The sequence below is a fragment of the Salvelinus alpinus genome, unplaced genomic scaffold (genome assembly GCF_045679555.1).
Source record: "Salvelinus alpinus unplaced genomic scaffold, SLU_Salpinus.1 scaffold_40, whole genome shotgun sequence".
Classification (NCBI taxonomy): Eukaryota; Metazoa; Chordata; class Actinopteri; order Salmoniformes; family Salmonidae; genus Salvelinus; species Salvelinus alpinus.
The window spans coordinates 2,951,157-2,978,513 of NW_027255981.1; the positions used below are offsets into that span (position 1 = coordinate 2,951,157).

The 27,357-nt window shown below is 44.1% G+C and overlaps 3 protein-coding genes and 1 long non-coding RNA gene across 4 annotated transcripts in view; 2 read left to right on the top strand and 2 right to left on the bottom strand.

Moving 5' to 3' along the window:
• Positions 1-27,357, top strand: part of LOC139567014 (zinc finger protein 180-like) — a 740,647-nt gene that overhangs the window by 515,427 nt on the left and 197,863 nt on the right. The window lies entirely within an intron of this gene.
• LOC139567006 (zinc finger protein 180-like) overlaps positions 1-27,357 on the bottom strand; it is a 497,856-nt gene that overhangs the window by 317,734 nt on the left and 152,765 nt on the right. The window lies entirely within an intron of this gene.
• LOC139567031 (uncharacterized) overlaps positions 1-27,357 on the bottom strand; it is a 141,355-nt gene that overhangs the window by 109,972 nt on the left and 4,026 nt on the right. The gene's annotated exons all lie outside the window — the stretch shown is intronic.
• LOC139567013 (zinc finger protein 180-like) lies at positions 1,657-25,442 on the top strand. Its single transcript, XM_071388433.1, has 2 exons — positions 1,657-2,258; positions 24,576-25,442. Exons 1-2 carry the CDS (start codon positions 1,886-1,888, stop codon positions 25,334-25,336), a joined length of 1,134 nt encoding a protein of 377 aa, XP_071244534.1. The 5' UTR covers positions 1,657-1,885; the 3' UTR covers positions 25,337-25,442.

Here is a 27,357-nt window from a genome sequence, read left to right on the forward strand (position 1 = left end):
TGTTAATTTGGAGTGGTCTGTTAATTTTTCACAGAGCTGTATATTATAGTAACTTGTAATGCTGGTACTAATGGCACTAATGATCTTAGTCATTTCCTGTGCTGTGTCACACAGGCTACTGTGTTACGTTCATGGATGAATTATGGTTACGTTACTGTAGCCTGTTTCGCTGTACAGTGTATGTGCACTTTCCCCAGTTTATGTGGCATGAGTCATGACCGAATGCCGGCAAGTCCATAGTCTAGGTTTTACTATTAGTTGAAATATATTGCCTTCAATGTCATATTATGATCGCTATGCTGCACTCATTGCTATGATATAATTCCTCCATGAAGACGTAAGACGTGCAAACTGTTTAGCCTACCGGTCGTTGTGTCACTATTACTAGCTAGGCTACTTAGCTAGCCGTGCTGGGTGTCGTGTGTGTGTATCAGTGTGTGTGTTTTTGACTGACCTGGTCCCTTACTGGCGAATATGTTGCTTATTTTGCAGCATTTAGCTGCGTCTGTGGCAAGGGCCTTTCTCTTTCTATATTCTCTCCCTCTCTGCTCCACCTTTCCTTTTCTGACCGTCCATTTCGCCATGTGACTTGTCTAAAATGTTATCGGTAGAGAAGCAGGTAGACGGTTACTATGTGCGTCGCGGAAAGACCTGATGTAATTTTTGAGCAGGGACCCTGCAGCAAGAGAGTGAGAGTCGCGCCTGATGCGTGGATTCTCCATCAACTCATTCCTGCTTGCTATATTATCGCTGGTCAAGTTGACTATTCACGGCAGGCCAAAATGACGCTCAGGCCACCGGGAAATGTCCTGGTGCTCCCTACGGCCAGTCCGCCACTGCCGCTCGGCCATCGCTCATCCATATACTTATATGTACATATTCTCATTCACCCCTTTAGATTTGTGTGTATTCGGTAGTTGTTGGGGAATTGTTAGATTACTTGTTAGATATTACTGCACTGTCAGAACTAGAAGCACAAGCATTTCTCTACACTCGCATTAACATCTGCTAACCATGTGTACATGAACAATAACATCTGATTTTTGATTTGATTACATTTTCCAGTTAGCTACCAACTTGAAAGAGGGAACTTTAGCATAAAACCCACATGGAAAACTGAGATTCGGCAAATAACATATAAAGACACTTATTTGACACCAAACCAACAACAGTAGTTACTAAAGCATAAATTGCTAAAGTATGATTTAAAAGGTGGATTTTATGATGTAATGTCAACTTTATATATTTCTATCCCGGGACTATTCAATTTTCAACTCACTCACAGCAATTCGCCATAAATCTGCTGTGGACTACCCAGAATCCCGAAATAAATGAATATATGTGATAACACAAAAACATAACTGGTTGTGCTTATAGGGAACCAGATCGTGACTACAACTAAGATACTATTAAGTATTTAACCACACTGTGTTGTTACACTGGTGAGTAAAAACTCATGCTTCCTACACTAACTTTTTGTCTGAACATTATAATATATATTTTACGTCACACTAGCGTCATTGTCTTAAAGTCGCACATCTCCATCGCAGTCAAGGTTCAGACAACTGCGTTACCCACTCCAGTCAGCAGATGGCGGTGTGCGATTTTAAGGCAATGCTGTTAGTGTGACGTATAATCTAGTGGACGGAACGCTTCTTTCAGCAGCAGCAACAGTTAATCAGCCACCTCGGTAGCTTGCTAGACAAATAGCCGAACCAATAAAGCTCTTTAGACGCTTTCGTGTATATTAGCCACTGTGTTTTAAACCCTCTTCTGTCGTCTAGTTAGTTTTCCTATTTAATTTCATATTTACGGTGTTGTTGTTATTATTCAGCTGGCGGGCTGGTTAAGTTAGCATTAGCCTAGCTAGTTAGCATCTCCGACGATGAGTTCACTAAACTACTCTCCTCCTGCTATAGAAGAGGAGGTCTGCTGGACGGAGAAAGAAGCTCTCGTCAAAGAGGAGGAGGAAGAGAAGGATGTTACAATACAAAGAAAAGTAGAGGGTGAGGCTGTTACAGGGAAAGAAGAAGAGAAAGACGTTACGGTGAAAGAGGAGGAGGAGGATGTTACAGTAAAAGATGAGGAGGATTCAGTTTTTGAAGTGAAAGAGGAGGGGGAGATTACGGTCACATCGGAAGAGGAGGAAACTGGATATCTGGGCCCGATTTCCCAAACGCAATTTAAGGCATCCAGTGGTTCTAATGATGAACTTAGCCATAAGATGGTTTTGAGAAACCGGGCCGTGATTACCACTGGTAAGTACTGTCTTAAATACAGAGGTACAAACTCTGCAGTTGTTGAACTGATGTTTGGTGTTAAAGGGGAAATCTGCAATTGCTACATCCATATTTTGACTTTTAAATTATTTATTTATAGCCAATGATTCTTGAAGAATATAACACATGCCTCATGAGCTTAGTTCAACTGTTGTACCACATCAGAACCCAAAATAAGCTTTTTTACTCCAATGTTTAGAAACAATGTAAATCAACAGCCTCAACATGGTTAAAACTATAATGTTGATATCATGGATGGTCAGTCCTTGCATCCATAGGTCTGTCTATGAATTTGAGAGTAGTTAAATGTCTCCAGGCCCATCATCATCTTATTACCAAAACAGTTGTGAAATGACTGCTTTGTTATTGTTTCAACTGCAGATTGGTTGATTAATGTGTGTTTTTTTAAGGGACAACTGTGGGGTTTTATAAAGGTTTTTTGACATGCTTAACTAACTATAAGCTAGTAGGGCTTCTTATGCATTAAAGTTTGAATTGCTGACTCCTGCATTTTCCATTGTTCTCACTTTTACCAGTGCTCAGGGCCCAACCATGAATATCAGCCTGAAATGTGTGTGTGTTAAAAGGAGAGAAGCAACAAATGTATCAGTAGTGTGAAGCTGTACTGTGTGACCGAGACTGTGCTAATCTTAGAGAGACACAGGAGGGGGTGAATCATGAGACTGCTGACTGTGGTGTACAATGGACTATAACCCAATACTATAACAAACGTGATTAGCAACTATATCATATGTGATTGAATACTATAACAAACGTGATTAGCAACTATATAATATGTGATTGAATACTACAACAAACGTGATTGAATATTAGCTAACTGTTGGTCTGGGCGCCTGGATGTCTGTGTGTGTGTGCTGGAAGTAACAGTTAGCGCAGATAAGAAGCTGGGAAGCTGTAGTTAGCCTTGAGCAAGAACAGTGGACAATGTATACAGGTGCAGATATCTCAGACAATGTTATAAAACTGTCTGACCCCAGTCTCTGGGGTGAAGGAGCGTAATCTACACAGCAACAGCGACGGGACATCACATGCGCTAAGGGGCCAGGACTGGCTTAAGGCGCCAACATCAACGATAGGCTGGGTGAATCTAAATCACGCCCAGTCTCTACTCTGACAGGCCGGCTCGGAAGTGGGAACTATCTCTGTCATGAGTATTTATTATAATGTCTTTGTCAGTAACAAGTGTCTTCTCTGTTTCCACCCTGCGGGGTGGTGCAGAGAACCCGTATATACGAAAAATGCATTTGCCATTTATTAACTTTTGAATTAAACAATAATTTTAATCAAGTTCAGGTGTCCTATTGTTCCTATCTCAGTTGAACTTACGCAACCCTAACACAACCTAGTATTTAAACAGCAACAAAATGGCTGCCAAGAGACTTGGTTTGGTAAACAGCTGAGGGATGGGGGCTGGAGAAATGTAACCACTCTCAAATTCATAGAGAAAGCTATTGTAGCAACCGTAACCCAACACCTAGCGATCTCGTCAAGAAGTTCAGACATCTTGGCGTAACAGTTATAAGGTGTTGGCTTGACAGTCGCTGGACCCAGGTTTTAGTCCAGCTCAGGGCTACCCCCCGAATTCACTACACTATGAATACAAGGACTGGCAATGCATGATGTCATAATGATAGTTTAACCAGGTTTCTAGGCTATATAGTATATTCTAGAATTCATCCATGATGTCATAATGATAGTGTAACCAGGTTTCTAGGCTATATAGTATGTTCTAGAATTCATCTATGATGTCATAGTGATAGTTTAACCAGGTTTCTAGGATATATAGTATATTCTAGAATTGCCAGTGAAGATTTCCTGTGGGGGTCAAATTATTAGAGCTGTTGATAAGTCATTGTATAATATTCAGCCAATTTTTTTTTTATGCCCTTACATTAAAGGCAAGACATACCTAGATTCAATTACATTCATGAATTGGTTTGAAACCTTTGTTTTAAACCCTTCTCAAAGTTGGTGCCTTGACGGATTTGTAAAAAATGGTTTGTCATTAAACACTATTTACTTATTTATTTAAATGTAACCTTTATTTAACTAGTCAAGTCAGTTAAGAACAAATTCTTATTTACAATGACTGCCTTCCCCGGAAGACGCTGGGCCAATTGTGCGCCACCCTATGGGACTCCCAATCACGGCCGGTTGTGATACAGCCTGGATTTGATCCAGGGTGTCTGTAGTGGCGCCTCAAGCACTGAGATGCACAAATGACCAGAGGGAGCCGGTCGTCAACACAACCCGACCAGAGGGAGCCGGTCGTCAACACAACCCGAGCAGAGGGAGCCGGTCGTCAACATAACCTGACCAGAGGGAGTCCCCCCCTCTGCTGCTGGACTTCGTAAATTCTGCCGTTCTGCTCCTGAAGTTTTCCAGTTGGAGTGCCAATTTATCTGACCATTTCTACCAATCTGTGTGCCAGTTATGATTTTCATATGCACATTTTACTGGAACAGTTTCATTTAATTTATAATGGTATCTCAAAATGATTGTCTGTGATTAATCTACATTCTATCAAAATGAAAATTATACAAATCTAAAAGTAACTTTTATTGACATTGCCAACTATGTAAAGATAGCCTACATAAAGCCAACAAATAAAAACATTGCATTCTGCAGGTAGAAAATATCCTGATTAAAAATAAATATCCTAGAAATCACATTGGCTGCACATGGCCTGTCTACTTGAAACATTGTATCAACTATCAACTGGGTCAGGAAACTCAGATAGCAAACTTGCAGCATTGAATAAAATATTCTAGGCCCACAGTTTCCTGCTTCAGTGAGTTCTGGACAGACACAGCTGTAGGCTATTTGTGCAAAGGATAAGAAGTAATCAAGTATTTTATGACATTTCCACTAGATCAGAGCATTACATTTTTCCCTTTTTATACCGAGTGGTTATCGGAAGGGCTAGAGCTGGAAATATTTTACGAAAATACTTTGAGGAACTATTGTCATTCGCAATTGATTTTGATTAGACTTTGTTTACTTGCTGTTTGGAGGTGAAGAAAAAATTACTTTGAGAAGCTCAACAACTCATTAGTGATGCAGCGTTAAGACAATGAGAAATACTTTTGGACATCCCCAAATGTGCACATTCATAGACCTACATTTGTGTGCAGGCCAGATAGATTAATCCTACTTCTATATGGGTAAACAGGTGTGCGTCCTTACTCAATATTGACAGGAGTGTTTCAAACAAAACACAATGAATAAATTGACAAAACTGACGCATCTTGTAGGGTCAGGTCTGGGTGGCCTGCCAGGGGCCGTTTAATTTAGTATCCGTTTGGTTTCGGTTTTGGATTTGGATTGATTTTATTTCCCCATAGTATGTTGTACCGAAGTTGACCAACTGAAAGGGAGTGTAACTTTATGACTATTGTTGGTTTCGGGCTAAACTTTGAACATTGAGATATTAAAGACATGATATGTCAGACGCAGAGTATATAAAGGAGTGAGATCTGTAGAAAGACATTGGCTGGGTGGATGGGAGGAGATCACAGGATTGCTTTAGGGGAAGCGGATGGACATCTGTGGATTAGGCAAAGGAGGGTTTGAGGTCAGGTCAGATCCCCTGAAGGAAGTAATAAGGGTTTCGTATCCTGTTACCCTCTTCCTGTCGACCCAGAAGATGTAAGGATTGGAGAGAAGGAGGAGTGTCCAAAGTGGGGTATATATACTTGTGATGGTGAGAAGATGTTTTTGTCTGAATTACAGCTGTAACGACCCTTTGGGAAGAATTAAACTTGGTTAAGCTTCTCTAGTGTCCGGGAGTTATTTACTCTGAAAAATTAGAACCTAACACTATAATTAGTTTTCCCTGAAGGAGGGAAACGAGGCGTAACACCTGTTTGGCCACACCCCTTCCTGGGTCGGTGAAGAGTGGTGTTAAATTTAAGGAATAAATCTGAGCCTCACACTCATCAACAGTGGAAGGCGGGGCTTCCAGCGAGGTGTGAATTTAATAGTATGTTGTACCTAGTTTCCCTACTTCAGGGAACAGTAGTTATACATTTAACATTTAAGTCATTTAGCAGACGCTCTTATCCAGAGCGACTTACAAATTGGTGCATTCACCTTATGATATCCAGTGGAACAACCACTTTACAATAGTGCATCTAACTCTTTTAAGGGGGGGGGGGGTTAGAAGGATTACTTTATCCTATCCTAGGTATTCCTTAAAGAGGTGGGGTTTCAGGTGTCTCCGGAAGGTGGTGATTGACTCCGCTGACCTGGCGTCGTGAGGGAGTTTGTTCCACCATTGGGGTGCCAGAGCAGCGAACAGTTTTGAGTGGGCTGAGCGGGAACTGTACTTCCTCAGAGGTAGGGAGGCGAGCAGGCCAGAGGTGGATGAACGCAGTGCCCTTGTTTGGGTGTAGGGCCTGATCAGAGCCTGAAGGTACGGAGGTGCCGTTCCCCTCACAGCTCCGTAGGCAAGCACCATGGTCTTGTAGCGGATGCGAGCTTCAACTGGAAGCCAGTGGAGAGAGCGGAGGAGCGGGGTGACGTGAGAGAACTTGGGAAAGTTGAACACCAGACGGGCTGCGGCGTTCTGGATGAGTTGTAGGGGTTTAATGGCACAGGCAGGGAGCCCAGCCAACAGCGAGTTGCAGTAATCCAGACGGGAGATGACAAGTGCCTGGATTAGGACCTGCGCCGCTTCCTGCGTGAGGCAGGGTCGTACTCTGCGAATGTTGTAGAGCATGAACCTACAGGAACGGGTCACCGCCTTGATGTTAGTTGAGAACGACAGGGTGTTGTCCAGGATCACGCCAAGGTTCTTAGCACTCTGGGAGGAGGACACAATGGAGTTGTCAACCGTGATGGCGAGATCATGGAACGGGCAGTCCTTCCCCGGGAGGAAGAGCAGCTCCGTCTTGCCGAGGTTCAGCTTGAGGTGGTGATCCGTCATCCACACTGATATGTCTGCCAGACATGCAGAGATGCGATTCACCACCTGGTTATCAGAGGGGGGAAAGGAGAAGATTAATTGTGTGTCGTCTGCATAGCAATGATAGGAGAGACCATGTGAGGATATGACAGAGCCAAGTGACTTGGTGTATAGCGAGAATAGGAGAGGGCCTAGAACAGAGCCCTGGGGGACACCAGTGGTGAGAGCACGTGGTGCGGAGACAGATTCTCGCCACGCCACCTGGTAGGAGCGACCTGTCAGGTAGGACGCAATCCAAGCGTGGGCCGCGCCGGAGATGCCCAGCTCGGAGAGGGTGGAGAGGAGGATCTGATGGTTCACAGTATCAAAGGCAGCCGATAGGTCTAGAAGGATGAGAGCAGAGGAGAGAGAGTTAGCTTTAGCAGTGCGGAGCGCCTCCGTGACACAGAGAAGAGCAGTCTCAGTTGAATGACTAGTCTTGAAACCTGACTGATTTGGATCAAGAAGGTCATTCTGAGAGAGATAGCAGGAGAGCTGGCCAAGGACGGCACGTTCAAGAGTTTTGGAGAGAAAAGAAAGAAGGGATACTGGTCTGTAGTTGTTGACATCGGAGGGATCGAGTGTAGGTTTTTTCAGAAGGGGTGCAACTCTCGCTCTCTTGAAGACGGAAGGGACGTAGCCAGCGGTCAAGGATGAGTTGATGAGCGAGGTGAGGTAAGGGAGAAGGTCTCCGGAAATGGTCTGGAGAAGAGAGGAGGGGATAGGGTCAAGCGGGCAGGTTGTTGGGCGGCCGGCCGTCACAAGACGCGAGATTTCATCTGGAGAGAGAGGGGAGAAAGAGGTCAAAGCACAGGGTAGGGCAGTGTGAGCAGAACCAGCGGTGTCGTTTGACTTAGCAAACGAGGATCGGATGTCGTCGACCTTCTTTTCAAAATGGTTGACGAAGTCATCAGCAGAGAGGGAGGAGGGGGGAGGAGGGGGAGGAGGATTCAGGAGGGAGGAGAAGGTGGCAAAGAGCTTCCTAGGGTTAGAGGCAGATGCTTGGAATTTAGAGTGGTAGAAATTGGCTTTAGCAGCAGAGACAGAAGAGGAGAATGTAGAGAGGAGGGAGTGAAAGGATGCCAGGTCCGCAGGGAGGCGAGTTTTCCTCCATTTCCGCTCGGCTGCCCGGAGCCCTGTTCTGTGAGCTCGCAATGAGTCGTCGAGCCACGGAGCAGGAGGGGAGGACCGAGCCGGCCTGGAGGATAGGGGACATAGAGAGTCAAAGGATGCAGAAAGGGAGGAGAGGAGGGTTGAGGAGGCAGAATCAGGAGATAGGTTGGAGAAGGTTTGAGCAGAGGGAAGAGATGATAGGATGGAAGAGGAGAGAGTAGCGGGGGAGAGAGAGCGAAGGTTGGGACGGCGCGATACCATCCGAGTAGGGGCAGTGTGGGAAGTGTTGGATGAGAGCGAGAGGGAAAAGGATACAAGGTAGTGGTCGGAGACTTGGAGGGGAGTTGCAATGAGATTAGTGGAAGAACAGCATCTAGTAAAGATGAGGTCAAGCGTATTGCCTGCCTTGTGAGTAGGGGGGGAAGGTGAGAGGGTGAGGTCAAAAGAGGAGAGGAGTGGAAAGAAGGAGGCAGAGAGGAATGAGTCAAAGGTAGACGTGGGGAGGTTAAAGTCACCCAGAACTGTGAGAGGTGAGCCATCCTCAGGAAAGGAACTTATCAGGGCGTCAAGCTCATTGATGAACTCTCCAAGGGAACCTGGAGGGCGATAAATGATAAGGATGTTAAGCTTGAAAGGGCTGGTAACTGTGACAGCATGGAATTCAAAGGAGGCGATAGACAGATGGGTCAGGGGAGAAAGAGAGAATGTCCACTTGGGAGAGATGAGGATCCCAGTGCCACCACCCCGCTGACCAGAAGCTCTCGGGGTGTGTGAGAACACGTGGGCAGACGAGGAGAGAACAGTAGGAGTAGCAGTGTTATCATTGGTAATCCATGTTTCCGTCAGTGCCAAGAAGTCGAGGGACTGGAGGGAAGCATAGGCTGAGATGAACTCTGCCTTGTTGGCCGCAGATCGGCAGTTCCAGAGGCTGCCTGAGACCTGGAACTCCACGTGGGTCGTGCGCGCTGGTACCACCAGGTTAGAGTAGCAGCGGCCACGCGGTGTGAAGCGTTTGTATGGTCTGTGCAGAGAGGAGAGAACAGGGATAGACAGACACATAGTTGACAGGCTACAGAAGAGGCTACGCTAATGCAAAGGAGATTGGAATGACAAGTGGACTACACGTCTCGAATGTTCAGAAAGTTAAGCTTACGTTGCAAAAAATCTTATTGACTAAAATGATATAGTACTGCTGGCTGGTGAAATAGGCTAGCTAGCAGTGGCTGCGTTGTTGACTTTGTTTGAAAGTGTAGCTGGCTAGGTAACCTCTAACTGGCTAGATAACCTCGACAATTACTCTAGACTACACAATTATCTTGGATACAAAGACGGCTATGTAGCCAGCTAAGATCAAACAAATCAAACTGTTGTACTGTAATGAAATGAAATGTAATACTACCTGTGGAGCAAAGCGGAATGCAACTACTCGCTCCAACCCGGAAGTGCGTATCGTAGAGGGAGAGGCAATAGAAGTGTTGTTTCTTGTATTATTGTCTTTTGTGTCTTTAGAGGACTGCTTCACTTCACGTTATAGTCATAACGTTACGCTTGTCATATGATGAACTTCAACTTAAATACGGGATCTTGCTGTCGGACAGTTTTTTTGTATTCTGAAATGCACTCGAACTACGTATCATTTAGTGGCTCCTTATGTTACGCTGGGAAAACAGTTTGTGGGCACAGAAATACTAAATCATTTCAGAGTTTGCTAAATCCACTGATTTTTAACTGAGAGTCATCTTGTAATCAGATGGCGTAGCAGTAAGACGTTTGTTGAAAATGTTATCTTTTTTTGTATATATTGAAATATATTGCAATCTCTTTTTCCATATTTTAATTACATATACCTTCCGGCAACCCGCCTCACCCAATGTGATACAGATCTGTTTTTTTTTTTTTTACACCTTATAGCTAGAACCTCCATCAGAAGCTAGCCATCAGAAGCTAACCAGCTAATTAGCTACTAGCTATTTAGTCATTGTTAGCCACTGCTAGCGGCCTTTACCTTTTTAGCTCAGACACCAGCCGCTTTTAGCCTGGATAGTAGCTGTCAGTCTGCACAGCGCGATATCAACCCTGAGCATATCGGACTGTTTTTCTCCACTACATCACCGTATTCCTGCCGTAAGCTCTGGACCATTACATCAGATAATCGCAGCTGGCTAGCTGCTACCGAGTGGCCCAGCCTCGAAGCTAGCCTTGAGCCAGGCCCATCTCCCGGCCTGCTCAGTGGACTCTATGATCACTCGGCTACACAGCTGATGCCTCCCAGACTCTTCACTAAGACGACTAGAAGCCACTACATCACCGGATTCCTGCCGTAAGCTCTGTACCTTTGCACCGGATTGGCTATAGTGGCTGACGCCCTTGTCCCGAAGCTGGCGCCAGTTAGCCTCGAGCCAGGTGCATCTCCTGGCTAGCAAACAAAATTTCTCCAGCTACAATACCTCTTTTGCCAACTGGCCTGGACCCTTTGTCGACACAGAGCCCCGTCGATCCATCACGACTGGTCTGCCGACGCAATTCCGTCAGATGTGCCCTCAACCGGCCTTTGCCAGACGTCGGTGACACCTTGTCCCGAAGCTAGCACCAGTTAGCCTCGAGCCAGGGCCGGCTCCCGGCTAGCATAGTAACGACTAGCTAAAGGCTTCCCTGGTTCGTATATTGTTGTTCACTGGACCCTATGATCACTTTGCTACATAGCTGATGCCTGCTGGACTGTTCATTAATCACGGTACTCTATTTTGTTTATCTGTCGGCTCCAGCCTCGAACTCAGGCCCTGTGTGTAGTTAACTGACCCTCTCTGCCCGTTCATCGCCATTTTACCTGTTGTTGTTGTCTTAGCTGATTAACTGTTGTCTTACCCGTTGTTGTCTTAGCTAGCTCTCCCAATCAACACCTGTGATTGCTTTATGCCTCGCTTTATTTCTCTCTAATGTCAATATGCCTTGTATACTGTTGTTTAGGGTAGTTATTATTATTTTGTTTTACTGCGGAGCCCCTAGTCCCACTCAACATGCCCCAGGGAACTCTTTTGTCCCACCTCCCACACATGCGGTGACCTCACTTAGCATAACTGGTGCCTCCAGAGACGCAACCTCTCTTATCGTCACCCAATGCCTACGTTTATCTCCACTGTACCCTCACCCTACCATACCCCTGTCTGTACATTATGTCTTGAATATATCCTACCACGCCCAGAAATCTGCACCTTTTATTCTCTGTTCCCAACGCACTAGACGACCAGTTCTGATAGCCTTTAGCCGTACCCTCATCCTACTCCTCTGTTCCTCGGGTGACGTAGAGGTTAACCCAGGCCCTGTGTGTCCCCAGGCGCTCTCATTTGTTGACTTCTGTAACCATAAAAGCCTTGGTTTCATGCATGATAACATCAGAAGCCTCCTCCCTAAGTTTGTTTTACTCACTGCTTTAGCACACTCCACCAACCTTGATGTCCTTGCCGTGTTTGAAACCTGGCTTTGGAAGCCCACCAAAAATTCTGATATCCCCACCTACAACATTTTCCATCAAGATAGAACTGCCAAAGGGGGAGGAGTTGCAATCTACTGCAGAGATGTCCTGCAAAGTTCTATCATATTTTCCAGGTCCATGCCCAAACAGTTAATTAATCTCTCCAGTAATAAGTCTCACTGTTGCCGCCTGTTACAGACCCCCCTCAGCTCCCAGCTATGCCCTGGATACCATATGTGAATTGATTGCCCCTCCCATCTATCTTCAGAGTTAGTTCTCTATCCACCGGATGTGTACCAAACTCACTAAAAGTGGCAGTGATAAAGCCTCTCTTGAAAAAGCCAAACCTTGACCCGGAAAATATAAAAAACTATCGGCCTATATCGAATCTTCCATTCCTCTCAAAGATTTTAGAAAAAGCTGTTGCGCAGCAACTCACTGCCTTTCTGAAGACAAATAATGTATACGAAATGCTTCAGTCTGGTTTTAGACCCCATCATAGCACTGAGACTGCACTTGTGAAGGTGGTAAATGACCTTTTAATGGCGTCAGACCGAGGCTCTGCATCTGTCCTCGTGCTACTAGACCTTAGTGCTGCCTTTGACACCATCGATCACCACATTCTTTTGGAGAGACTGGAAACCCAAATTGGTCTACACGGACAAGTTCTGGCCTGGTTTAGATCTTACCTGTCGGAAAGATATCAGTTTGTCTCTGTGAATGGTCTGTCCTCTGACAAATCAACTGTACATTTCGGTGTTCCTCAAGGTTCCATTTTAGGACCACTATTGTTTTCACTATATATTTTACCTCTTGGGGATGTTATTCGAAAACATAATGTTAACTTTCACTGCTATGCGGATGACACACAGCTGTACATTTCAATGAAACATGGTGAAGCCCCAAAATTGCCCTCGCTAGAAGCCTGTGTTTCAGACATAAGGAAGTGGATGGCTGAAAACTTTCTACTTTTAAACTCGGACAAAACAGAGATGCTTGTTCTAGGTCCCAAGAAACAAAGAGATCTTCTGTTAAATCTGACAATTCATCTTGATGGTTGTAAAGTCGTCTCAAATAAAACTGTGAAGGACCTCGGCGTTACTCTTGACCCTGATCTCTCTTTTGACGAACATATCAAGACTGTTTCAAGGACAGCTTTTTTCCATCTACGTAACATTGCAAAAATCAGAAATTTTCTGTCCAAAAATGATGCAGAAAAATTAATCCATGCATTTGTTACTTCTAGGTTAGACTACTGCAATGCTCTACTTTCCGGCTACCCGGATAAAGCACTAAATAAACTTCAGTTAGTGCTAAATACGGCTGCTAGAATCCTGACTAGAACCAAGAAATTTGATCATATTACTCCAGTGCTAGCTTCCCTACACTGGCTTCCTGTTAAGGCAAGGGCTGATTTCAAGGTTTTACTGTTAACCTATAAAGCGTTACATGGGCTTGCTCCTACCTATCTTTCCGAGTTGGTCCTGCCGTACATACCAATACGTACGCTACGGTCACAAGACGCAGGCCTCCTAATTGTCCCTAGAATTTCTAAGCAAACAGCGGGAGGCAGGGCTTTCTCCTATAGATCTCCATTTTTATGGAACAGTCTGCCTACCCATGTGAGAGACGCAGACTCGGTCTCAACCTTTAAGTCTTTACTGAAGACTTATCTCTTCAGTAGGTCATATGATTGAGTGTAGCCTGGCCCAGGAGTGTGAAGGTGAACGGAAAGGCTCTGGAGCAACGAACCGCCCTTGCTGTCTCTGCCAGGCCGGTTCCCCTCTCTCCACTGGGATTCTCTGCCTCTAACCCTGTTACAGGGGCTGAGTCACTGGCTTGCTGGTGCTCTTTCATGCCGTCCCTAGGAGGGGTGCGTCACTTGAGTGGGTTGAGTTACTGACGTGATCTTCCTGTCTGGGTTGGCGCCCCCCCTTGGTTTGTGCTGTGGTGGAGACCTTTGTGGGCTATACTCGGCCTTGTCTCAGGATTGTAAGTTGGTGGTTGAGGATTTCCCTCTAGTGGTGCGGGGGCTGTGCTTTGGCAAAGTGGGTGGGGTTATATCCTTCCTATTTGGCCCTGTCCGGGGGTTTCTTCGGATGGGGCCACAGTGTCTCCTGACCGCTCCTGTCTCAGCCTCCAGTATTTATGCTGCAGTAGTTTGTGTCGGGGGGCTAGGGTCAGTTGGTTACCTGGAGTACTTCTCCTGTCTTATCCAGTGTCCTGTGTGAATTTAAGTATGCTCTCTCTAATTCTCTCGTTCTCTCTTTCTCTCTGAGAACCTGAGCCCTAGGACCATACGTCAGGACTACCGGGCATGATGACACCTTGCTGTCCCCAGTCCGCCTGGCCTTGCTGCTATTCCAGTTTCAACTGTTCTGCCTGTGGTTACGGAACCCCTACCTGTCCCAGACCTGCTGTTTTCAACTCTTAATGATCGGCTATGAAAAGCCAACTGAGATTTATTCCTGATTATTATTTGACCATGCTTGTCATTTATGAACATTTTGAAAATCTTGGCTCTCTCTAATTTTCTCCTTCTCTCTTTCTTTCTCTCGGAGGACCTGAGCCCTAGGACCATACGTCGGGACTACCGGCCGTGGTGACTCCTTGCTGTCCCCAGTCCGCCTGGCCTTGCTGCTATTCCAGTTTCAACTGTTCTGCCTGCGGTCATGGAACCCCTACCTGTCCCAGACCTGCTGTTTTCAACTCTTAATGATCGGCTATGAAAAGCCAACTGAGATTTATTCCTGATTATTATTTGACCATGCTTGTCATTTATGGAAATTTTGAAAATCTTGGCTCTCTCTAATTTTCTCCTTCTCTCTTTCTTTCTCTCGGAGGACCTGGGCCCTAGGACCATGCGTCGGGACTGCCGCCCGTGGTGACTCCTTGCTGTCCCCAGTCCGCCTGGCCTTGCTGCTATTCCAGTTTCAGCTGTTCTGCCTGCGGTTATGGAACCGCCACCTGTCCCAGACCTGTTGTTTTTCAACTCTTGATGATCGGCTATGAAAAGCCAACTGAAAATTATTCATGATTATTATTTGACCATGCTTGTCACTTATGAACATTTTTGAACATCTTGGCATAGTTCTGTTATAATCTCCACCCGGCACAGCCAGAAGAGGACTGGCCACCCCTCATAGCCTGGTTCCTCTCTAGGTTTCTTCCTAGGTTTTGGCCTTTCTAGGGAGTTTTTCCTAGCCACCGTGCTTCTACACCTGCATTACTAGCTGTTTGGGGTTTTAGGCTGGGTGTCTGTACAGCACTTCGAGATATTAGCTGATGTACGAAGGGCTATATAAAATAAAATTGATTGATTGATTGATTGAGTTCTGTTAGGTGACCTAAACTGGGATATGCTTAACACCCCGGCCTTCCTACAATCCAAGCTAGATGCCCTCAATCTCACACAAATTATCAAGGAACCCACCAGGTACAACCCTAAATCCGTAAATATGGGCACCCTCATAGATATCCTGACCAACTTGCCCTCCAAATACACCTCTGCTGTTTTCAATCAGGATCTCAGCGATCACTGCCTCATTGCCTGCATCCGTTATGGGTCCGCGGTCAAACGACCACCCCTCATCACTGTCAAGCGCTCCCTAAAACACCTCTGCAAGCAGGCCTTTCTTATCGACCTGGCCCGGATATCCTGGAAGGATATTGACCTCATCCCGTCAGTAGGGGATGCCTGGTTGTTATTTAATTGTAATTTACTCACCACCTTAAATAAGTATGCCCCTTTCAAAAAATGTAGAACTAAGAACAGATATAGCCCTTGGTTAACTCCAGACCTGACTGCCCTCGACCAGCACAAAAACATCCTGTGGCGTACTGCACTAACAGCTCCCCACCCCCCGCAGCTACTTCCCCAGCTTCTCCTTCACCCAAATCCAGATAGCTGATGTTCTGAAAGAGTTGCAAAACCTGGACCTTTAGAAATCAGGTGGGCTAGACAATCTGGACCCTCTCTTTCTAAAATTATCCGCCGCCATTGTGGCTACCCCTATTACTAGTCTGTTCAACCTCTCTTTCGTATCGTCCGAGATTCCTAAAGATTGGAACGCTTCCATGGTCATCCCCCTCTTCAAAGGGGGTTACACTCTAGACCCAAACTATTACAGACCTATTTCCATCCTGCCCTGCGTTTCAAAAGTCTTCGAAAGTCAAGTTAACAAACAGATCACTGACCATTTTGAATCCCACCGTACCTTCTCCGCTGTGCAATCCAGTTTGAGCTGGTCACGGGTGCACCTCAGTCACGCTCAAGGTACTAAACGATATCGATAAAAGACAGTACTGTGCAGCCGTTTTCATCAACCTGGCCAAGGCTTTCGACTGTCAATCACCGTATTCTTATCGGCAGACTCAACAGCCTTCGTTTTTCAAATGACTGACTCGCCTGGTTCACCAACTACTTCTCAGACAGAGTTCAGTGTGTCAAATCGGAGGGCCTGTTATCCGGACCTCTGGCAGTCTCTATGGAGGTACCACAGGGTTCAATTCTCGGACCGACTCTTTTCTCTGTATATACCAACAATGTTGCTCTTGCTGCGGGTGATTCCTTGATCCACCTCTACGCAGACGACACCATTCTGAATACATCTGGCCCTTTGGACATTGTGTTAACCTCTCTGGGGTAGGTGGGACGCAATCGTCCCACCTGGCCAATAGCCAGGGAAAATGCAGAGCGCCAAATTCAAAATAAAATACTATAAAAATCTAACTTACATTAAATCACACATGTAAGATACCAAATTAAAGCTACACCCATTGTGATTCCAGCCAACATGTCAGATTTCAAAAAGGCTTTTCGGCGAAAGCATAAGATGCCATTATCTGATGATAGCACAACAGTAAACAAAGAGAGTAGCATATTTCAACACTGCAGGCACGACACAAAAGGCACGACACAAAACGCAGAAATAAAAATATAATTCATGCCTTATCGATTAATTCCGTCGATATACAGCGGGGCAAAAAAGTATTTAGTCAGCCACCAATTGTGCAAGTTCTCCCACTTAAAAAGATGAGAGAGGCCTGTAATTTTCATCATAGGTACACTTCAACTATGACAGACAAAATGAGGGAAAAAATCCAGAAAATCACATTGTAGGATTTTTTATGAATTTATTTGCAAATTATGGTGGAAAATAAGTATTTGGTCCATAACAAAAGTTTATCTCAATACTTTGTTATATACCCTTTGTTGGCAATGACAGAGGTCAAACGTTTTCTGCAAGTCTTCACAAGGTTTTCACACACTGTTGCTGGTATTTTGGCCCATTCCTCCATGCAGATCTCCTCTAGAGCAGTGATGTTTTGGGGCTGTTGCTGGGCAACACAGACTTTCAACTCCCTCCAAAGATTTTCTATGGGGTTGAGATCTGGAGACTGGCTAGGCCACTCCAGGACCTTGAAATGCTTCTTACGAAGCCACTCCTTCCTTACAGAAGCCACTCCTGTGTTTGGGATCATTGTCATGCTGAAAGACCCAGCCACGTTTCATCTTCAATGCCCTTGCTGATGGAAGGAGGTTTTCACTCAAAATCTCACGATACATGGCCCCATTCATTCTGTCCTTTACACGGATCAGTCGTCCTGGTCCCTTTGCAGAAAAACAGCCCCAAAGCATGATGTTTCCACCCCCATGCTTCACAGTAGGTATGGTGTTCTTTGGATGCAACTCAGCATTCTTTGTCCTCCAAACACGACGAGTTGAGTTTTTACCAAAAAGTTATATTTTGGTTTCATCTGACCATATGACATTCTCCCAATCTTCTTCTGGATCATCCAAATGCTCTCTAGCAAACTTCAGACGGGCCTGGACATGTACTGACTTAAGCAGGGGGACACGTCTGGCACTGCAGGATTTGAGTCCCTGGCGGCGTAGTGTGTTACTGATGGTAGGCTTTGTTACTTTGGTCCCAGCTCTCTGCAGGTCATTCACTAGGTCCCCCCGTGTGGTTCTGGGATTTTTGCTAACCGTTCTTGTGATCATTTTGACCCCACGGGGTGAGATCTTGCGTGGAGCCCCAGATCGAGGGAGATTATCAGTGGTCTTGTATGTCTTCCATTTCCTAATAATTGCTCCCACAGTTGATTTCTTCAAACCAAGCTGCTTACCTATTGCAGATTCAGTCTTCCCAGCCTGGTGCAGGTCTACAATTTTGTTTCTGGCGTCCTTTGACAGCTCTTTGGTCTTGGCCATAGTGGAGTTTGGAGTGTGACTGAGGTTGTGGACAGGTGTCTTTTATACTGATAACAAGTTCAAACAGGTGCCATTAATACAGGTAACGAGTGGAGGACTTCTCTTAAAGAAGAAGTTACAGGTCTGTGAGAGCCAGAAATCTTGTTTGTTTGTAGGTGACCAAATACTTATTTTCCACCATAATTTGCAAATAAATTCATAAAAAATCCTACAATGTGATTCTCTGGATTTTTTCCCCTCATTTTGTCTGTCATAGTTGAAGTGTACCTATGATGACAATTACAGGCCTCTCTCATCTTTTTAAGTGGGAGAACTTGCACAATTGGTGGCTGACTAAATACTTTTTTGCCCCACTGTATATCCAAAATGTCCATTTATTTGGCGCGTTTCATCCAGAAAAACACAGCTTCCAACTTGCGCAACGTCACTACAAAATATCTCAAAAGCTACATATAAACTTTACCAAAACATTTCAAACTACTTTTGTAATACAACGTTAGGTATTTTTAAACGTTAATAATCGATCAAATTGAAGACGGGATGATCTGTGTTCAATATCAAATCTGCAGACGTGTTGCTGTGCGTTTTGTTGCTGTGCGTTTTGCTGCCAACTTTACTTTACTTTGCTAGCTGACAACTTTACGTTTTTTGTTTTGTTTTTGTTTTAATTACCGTTTATATTTTTAGTTTTTCCATCGCAACTTTTTTCCCTCATTCAACTTTTTCACTCCGGACGCTTTATCTGGACATGGTTCGTCAACACCTTCAACAGCCGAAGCTAAGTAGTAACATTAACATGATGTCTTCTAATTGCAGTCGCTGTACTCATAATATACAGGAGAACGATCGCCTTACGGCGAGAATAGCTGTGCTACAAGCCCAGCTTCAGACGCAATCGTTAGGCAAGGGTAATTTCAGTGTAGGAAAGGAAGAAACAGCGTCTGTGCCACCAGTAAGTACAGATAGTAACGTTAGTATAAATCCCCCCGCACAGTCCCCGCAGCCGGACAACTTTCTCATGGCTTCTGGAGGGAAATGCTGTAGGAATGCTCAACCGGTGTCGCTCATTCAGCCGACAGAAACTTTCAACCGGTTCTCCCCATTATGTAGCGAGTCGGAGTCTGAGTCTGAGTCTTCTCTTGTCTCTACTCCTCCCGTTACGGGGTCTGAGACGCCGAAGGCTCCCACCATTAGCTCTGACAAATTGAAAACCCTAGTCATTGGCGACTCCATTACCCGCAGTATTAGACTTAAAGCGAATCACCCAGCGATCATACACTGTTTACCAGGGGGCAGGGCTACCGACGTTAAGGCTAATCTAAAGATGGTGCTGGCTAAAGCTAAATCTGGCGAGTGTAGAGAGTATAGAGATATTGTTATCCACGTCGGCACCAACGATGTTAGGATGAAACAGTCAGAGGTCACCAAGTGCAACATAGCTTCAGCGTGTAAATCAGCTAGAAAGATGTGTCGGCATCGAGTAATTGTCTCTGGCCCCCTCCCAGTTAGGGGGAGTGACGAGCTCTACAGCAGAGTCTCAGCACTAAATCGCTGGTTGAAAACTGTTTTCTGCCCCTCCCAAAAGATAGAATTTGTAGATAATTGGCCCTCTTTCTGGGACTCACCCACAAACAGGACCAAGCCTGACCTGCTGAGGAGTGACGGACTCCATCCTAGCTGGAGGGGTGCTCTCATCTTATCTACCAACATAGATAGGGCTCTAACTCCTCTAGCCCCACAATGAAATAGGGTGCAGGCCAGGCAGCAGGCTGTTAGCCAACCTGCCAGCTTAGTGGAGTCTGCCAATAGCACAGTCAGTGTAGTCAGCTCAGCCATACCCATTGAGACTGTGTCTGTGCCTCGACCTAGGTTGGGCAAAACTAAACATGGCGGTGTTCGCCTTAGCAATCTTATTAGGATAAAGACCTCCTCCATTCCTGCCATTATTGAAAGAGATCGTGATACCTCACATCTCAAAATAGGGTTACTTAATGTTAGATCCCTCACTTCAAAGGCAGTCATAGTCAATGAACTAATCACTGATCATAATCTTGATGTGATTGGCCTGACTGAAACATGGCTTAAGCCTGATGAATTTACTGTGTTAAATGAGGCCTCACCTCCTGGTTACACTAGTGACCATATCCCCCGTGCATCCCGCAAAGGCGGAGGTGTTGCTAACATTTACGATAGCAAATTTCAATTTACAAAAAAAAAAATGGCGTTTTCGTCTTTTGAGCTTCTAGTCATGAAATCTATGCAGCCTACTCATTCACTTTTTATAGCTACTGTTTACAGGCCTCCTGGGCCATATACAGCGTTCCTCTCTGAGTTTCCTGAATTCCTATCAGACCTTGTAGTCATAGCAGATCATATTCTAATTTTTGGTGATTTTAATATTCACATGGAGAAGTCCACAGACCCACTCCAAAAGTCTTTCGGAGCCATCATCGACTCAGTGGGTTTTGTCCAACATGTCTCTGGACCTACTCACTGCCACAGTCATACTCTGGACCTAGTTTTGTCCCATGGAATAAATGTTGTAGATCTTAATGTTTTTCCACATAATCCTGGACTATCGGACCACCATTTTATTACGTTTGCAATCGCAACAAATAATCTGCTCAGACCCCAACCTGAGCAGATTGTCTCAGCCTCCAGTATTTATGCTGCAGTAGTTTATGTGTCGGGGGGCTGGGGTCAGTTGGTTACCTGGAGTACTTCTCCTGTTTTATCCAGTGTCCTGTGTGAATTTAAGTATGCTCTCTCTAATTCTCTCGTTCTCTCTTTCTCTCTGAGAACCTGAGCCCTAGGACCATACGTCAGGACTACCGGGCATGATGACACCTTGCTGTCCCCAGTCCGCCTGGCCTTGCTGCTATTCCAGTTTCAACTGTTCTGCCTGCGGTTACGGAACCCCTACCTGTCCCAGACCTGCTGTTTTCAACTCTTAATGATCGGCTATGAAAAGCCAACTGAGATTTATTCCTGATTATTATTTGACCATGCTTGTCATTTATGAACATTTTGAAAATCTTGGCTCTCTCTAATTTTCTCCTTCTCTCTTTCTTTCTCTCGGAGGACCTGAGCCCTAGGACCATACGTCGGGAATACCGCCCGTGGTGACTCCTTGCTGTCCGCCTGGCCTTGCTGCTATTCCAGTTTCAACTGTTCTGCCTGCGGTTATGGAACCCCTACCTGTCCCAGACCTGCTGTTTTCAACTCTTAATGATCGGCTATGAAAAGCCAACTGAGATTTATTCCTGATTATTATTTGACCATGCTTGTCATTTATGAACATTTTGAAAATCTTGGCTCTCTCTAATTTTCTCCTTCTCTCTTTCTTTCTCTCGGAGGACCTGGGCCCTAGGACCATGCGTCGGGACTGCCGCCCGTGGTGACTCCTTGCTGTCCGCCTGGCCTTGCTGCTATTCCAGTTTCAGCTGTTCTGCCTGCGGTTATGGAACCGCCACCTGTCCCAGACCTGTTGTTTTTCAACTCTTGATGATCGGCTATGAAAAGCCAACTGAAAATTATTCATGATTATTATTTGACCATGCTTGTCACTTATGAACATTTTTGAACATCTTGGCATAGTTCTGTTATAATCTCCACCCGGCACAGCCAGAAGAGGACTGGCCACCCCTCATAGCCTGGTTCCTCTCTAGGTTTCTTCCTAGGTTTTGGCCTTTCTAGGGAGTTTTTCCTAGCCACCGTGCTTCTACACCTGCATTACTAGCTGTTTTGGGGTTTTAGGCTGGGTGTCTGTACAGCACTTCGAGATATTAGCTGATGTACGAAGGGCTATATAAAATAAAATTGATTGATTGATTGAATACAAAAAGAAAACAAACTGACGCAACTTTTCTCGTAATGTGCCTCTCTCAAACAATTCACTTCATGTGACTGTCATTCAAGATGGCCGTACTTCTTCATTACACAAAGGAATAACCTCAACCAATTTCTAAGGCCCGGTGACCTCCAGTGGAAGCAGTAGGAACTGCAAACAAGTCCCTTAGAAATCTGGCTTCCCAATGAAAACACATTGAAAAGACAGTGACCTCAACAACAACAAAAAATCTGAATGGTTTGTCCTCGGGGTTTTGCCTGCTATATAAGTTCTGTTATACTCACAGACATGATTCAAAATGTTTTAGAAACTTCAGTGTGTTTTCTATCCAAATATACTAATAATATGCATATCTTATATTCTGGGGATGAGTAGCAGGCAGTTGAATTTGGGCATGCTATTTATCCAAAAGTGGAAATGCTGCCCCCTACCCCGAAGAAGTTAACAAACCTCCAAACGAGCTTCAATGCCATACAACACTCCTTCCGTGACCTCCAACTGCTCTTAAACGCTAGTAAAACTGTGTGCTCTTCAACCTATCGCTGCCCGCACCCGCCTGTCCAGCATCACTACTCTGGACGTTTCTGACTTAGAGCATGTGGACAACTATAAATACCTAGGTGTCTGGCTAGACTGTAAACTCTCCTTCCAGACTCACATTAAGCATCTCCAATCCAAAATTAAATATAGAATCGGCTACCTATTTCGCAGTAAAGCCTCCTTCACTCACGCTGCCAAACATACCCTCGTAAAACTGACTATCCTACTGATCCTTGACTTCGGTGATGTCATTTGCAAAATAGCCTCCAACACTCTACTCAGCAAGCTGGATGCAGTCTATCACAGTGCCATCCGTTTTGTCACCAAAACCCCATATACTACCCACCACTGCAACCTTGTATGCTGTCATTTGGCTGGCCCACACTACGTATTTGTCACCAAACCCACTGTCTCCAGGTCATCTATAAGTCTTTGCTAGGCCGCCTTAACTCAGCTCACTGGTCACCATAGCAACACCCACCCATAGCACGCGCTCCAGGAGGTATATCTCACTGGTCATCCCCAAAGTCAACACCTCTTTGGCCGCCTTTCCTTCCAGTTCTCTGCTGCCAATGACTGGAACGAATTGCAAAAATCGCTGAAGACTTATATCTCCCTCACTAACTTTAAGCATCAGCTGAGCAGCTTACCGATTGCTGCAGCTGTACACAGCCCATCTGTAAATAGCCCATCCAACTGCCTACCTCATCCCCATGTTTTTTACTTTTTTTTGCTCTTTTGCACCCCAGTATTTCTATATGCACATCATCATCTGCACATCTATCACTCCAGTGTTAAATTGTAATTAATTCGCTACTATGGCCTATTTATTTCCTTACGTCCGTACTCCATTTGCACACACTGTATATAGATTTTTCTATTGTGTTATTGACTGTACGTTTGTTTATCCCATGTGTAAATCTGATGTTTTTTTGTCGCACTGCTTTGCTTTATCTTGGCCAGGTCGCAGTTGTAAATGAGAACTTGTTCTCGACTGGCCTACCTAATGAAATAAAACAAATATCGTAACTTTATTGACAGCACCCAAATTAATACTGTCATTAACGCGGTTCTTCAATAATTACACAATTCTTAATACTGTAGCTGTTTAGTTAGTCACATAATCAACTATCATCAGCTGATCCAGGAAATAATTTTTTGAATGCCAGTCAAATGACAAACATCATGACATGCATCAACAACCAAAGTTCTTCTTCATTCATTACTCTGGTAAAGACAGTTATGCCGTGCTCCACGTTGGATCCATCATCCCTAACAAATTGATGTTTATAATGTTATTGTCTGCTTGATTTATAGTAGGGTCTCGTTAGTCTGTTTGGACACAGAGATACTTAGCTCATAATGTGTAGAGAACTGTTACTTGATGGATAGGCTATTGTACAAAACACAGAGCTATTTTCCTATATTTGTTAGGTGTAATTAATGGTCCTACAAGAGGTCTATGTTATTGTTAGGTAAAGTTATGGGCCAATTTGGCAAACAGTGTACAAACCCTCATTGTCAGGCTGATGAAAAAGCCAAAGAGCATTTTACTGGTTGAAGTGTTTTTTAAGTTCAAAGCGGTTGATTTGCGATGATGACACAAACATTAAATTAAGCAGGACATTCAAACGAATCTTACAATTATAATCCAAAGTAGTGTGAAATGTACTCATTAGCAACCTGGAAATGGAGGTTACTCCCCTGAGTTTTCCCCTATTCACATTCAGAATACTTTGTGAAAACTAAAATCTTTGCTCACCATTTTTGCTCCAGGCAGATATACTACATCCATAACTATCGGTTTCCTCATTAGCAGGGAGGTGTTTCTGCAATCAAATTGTGTGTGCATCGCCCTCATGCCGCAATTTTATTAAACACAGAAAGGGGCCTATATTGGAGACCAAAAGTCGTCTGGCACACTGCTTAGTTTCAACAACATGAATATTTTATTTCTAGTCTACAATCTTAGATGTAACTACTAATGTGAAAACAAGACAATATGACTATTCTTGCTCATTTTAAGACAAATGTCAATTAATGTACAACATCATGGCTACGCTGTTGGCATCACTTTTACAGTGGATTTCAGCTGTTGTGGGCCTTTAACCATCTGTATGACTTTGTCATTCACACAGGAGAAAGACGTGACTATCGTGGATCCTCTGGGGAGCCTCAACAACCTCATGATGCTGACGAGGCAGAGAAGAGTCTCTCCAGATCAGAACTCCTCAAGAAACACCAGCAGAGACCCTCAGGGAAGATAATTCACCACTCTGACTGTGGGAAGAGATTCACCTCATCAGCAGGCATTCAAATTCATCAGAGAATCCACACAGTAGAGAAACCTTATTGCTGTACTCAATGTGGGAAGAGTTTTTATACATCTAGCCATCTTATTGTACACCAGAGAATACACACAGGAGAGAAACCTTATAGCTGTGATCAATGTGGGAAGAGTTTTATTCAGCTAAGCAACCTGATATCACACCAGAGAATACACACAGGAGAGAAACTTTATAGCTGTGATCAATGTGGGAAGAGTTTTACTCATGTAAGCACCCTGATATCACATCGGAGAATACACACAGGAGAGAAACCGTTTAGCTGTGATGAATGTGGGAAGAGTTTTGCTAGGTCACGCAATCTGACTGTTCACCAGAGAACACACACAGGAGAGAAACCTTATAGCTGTACTCAATGTGGGAAGAGTTATACTCATTCAACCAGCCTGATATCACACCAGAGGACACACACAGGAGAGAAACCTTACATCTGTGATCAATGTGGGAAGAGTCTTACAAAGCTAAGCAACCTGATATCACACCAGAGAATACACACAGGAGAGAAACCCTATAGCTGTACTCAATGTGGGAAGTTTTTTTTTTTTTACATCTAGCCATCTGAAGATACACCAGAGAAGACACACAGGAGAGAAATCTTATAGCTGTACTGTATGTGGGAAGAGTTTTGTTCAATCTGGGGGATTGAAGATACACCAGAGAACACACACAGGAGAGAAACCTTATAGCTGTAGTCAATGTGGGAAGAGTTTTGTTACATCTGGGGAACTGACTGTACACCAGAGAACACACACAGGAGAGAAACCCTATAGCTGTACTCAATGTGGGAAGAGTTTTGTTCAAGCTAGCCATCTGAAGATACACCAGATAACACACACAGGAGAGAAATCTTATAGCTGTGATCAATGTGGGAAGAGATACTCTGAAAAAAGATCTCTTATCAAACATCAGAAAATACATACATGAAGGAGTTGTTTCATGATATCAATGAAATAATGTCACAATGTAGAATGTTTTAACATTGTAGTAGGAGTATTTTAATGATGTCACAATGTAGAACCCTAAACGTTTGTCCCCTGTTCTATTGATTTCAACATGATATGGATATTGGCCTCAGGGGGAAAATCCATGCTCTGAAATGGAAGAGTACTATTTATGAGATTTAACAAAAAGGGACTAACAAAAAAAGAGTCGTTACACTTACCATGTTGGTGACACACTTGAATCAAAATGCAACACTTCAAAATGTGGTAAGCTGTTTTCTACAAATTGTCCTCTAACCAGGGATGTACACATTACTCCCAGATTCCGTGTGGTTTTTGAGCTGTTAGTTTTAACAGGACGTGCAACCTCATCTCCCTCCTTTCAGCACAATTGATTTCAACGAGTTATGACAAATAAGTCTTGCGTTCCTTTGTTTAGTGACCCCTAAATTTAAATGTATCACTCCCAAATGTAGCGTACAACCTGATTTCCCCCCTAATCGATATCAGTGATTTATTGCTACTTGTCAAAACAAGAGTGTTTCTGGTGCTTGTGCAGTTTAAAGAATACAGGTAATATGATTGTTGCAGATGTTTGTGTTTTATTATTCCACTAAAATCAGTTCTAGAAGCTAGTGAGTTTTAGGATTCTATAGAAAGAAAAATAAGTAAAATAATAATACGATTGTATATTATTATTTAGAAGAAAAAAAAAATCTTGTTTTTAATCGTTGACAGCCAGTAGACACTATGTTTATATTGTAGAAGGTGAAGCATTGTAGTTGATTATATTGAGAAATGGAAGTTGATTTCTGTTGGTGGTGAGCAAACCTGTCCAACTAAAATATAGGATATATTTGTTGTCTTAAGGGGGAAGGTGTTACAGGCTTTGGTTTTTCCATTTATATTTTGAGGTTGGACTTTAGCACGTATAGCTCGTTATCACGTAGGGCGCACCGACTGGTGTCATCTCGTTAGTGGGAAGGTGTTTCACCTGAGCTGGCCCAGGTTCTATTTAAGAGTGTCTGGCCCAGTGCTCCAGTTGTCTTGATAGATGTGGAGAGTCAACACCTTTAGTTGCTCCACCTTTCTGGTTTGCTTCCTGTCTTTAAGTTTGTTGTGGGTTTTTCTTTAGTTTGCCTCTTCTTGGGCAGATTTAGTGGGTCTCATGGTGGGTGTCTTTTAGGTCCCAGTTGTTGTTACTAGTCAATTTTCAGTGGACACCCCTATAGTGACTTTCAGAGCCACTCTTAAAAAAAACAAGCTTGAATTTTGGGATGGATATTGCATCCAATTAATATTTTAATCAATGGCATTTCCTTTGGGTGCTCATTAGTCTTTCAGTTGTTAGTATTCTGTTTGTTGTGTACTAAATATTTCATTTTTTATTTGTTATTTCCTTTGAAGCCATTGTTTTGCATCCATGTCTGAAATGTGCTGTATAAATAAAGCTTGATTTGATTTCAACAAATGAACCCAATGACTGACCAATCAACAGACTCTTGGTCCCTCTTAGTATTTGTTAATGAATAGAATACAGTATATACATATGAGATGAGTAATACATAGACTAATATACAGTAGAATAGGATAGAATACAGTATGTACATATGCGATGAGTAATACATAGACTA

Coding starts and splice junctions, on each gene's coding strand:
- LOC139567013 (XM_071388433.1), top strand. CDS start 1,886: ATGAGTTCACTAAACTACTCTCCTCCTGCTATAGAAGAGGAGGTCTGC. Junction 2,259..24,575: donor CCGGGCCGTGATTACCACTG/GTAAGTACTGTC, acceptor TCATTCACACAG/GAGAAAGACGTGACTATCGT.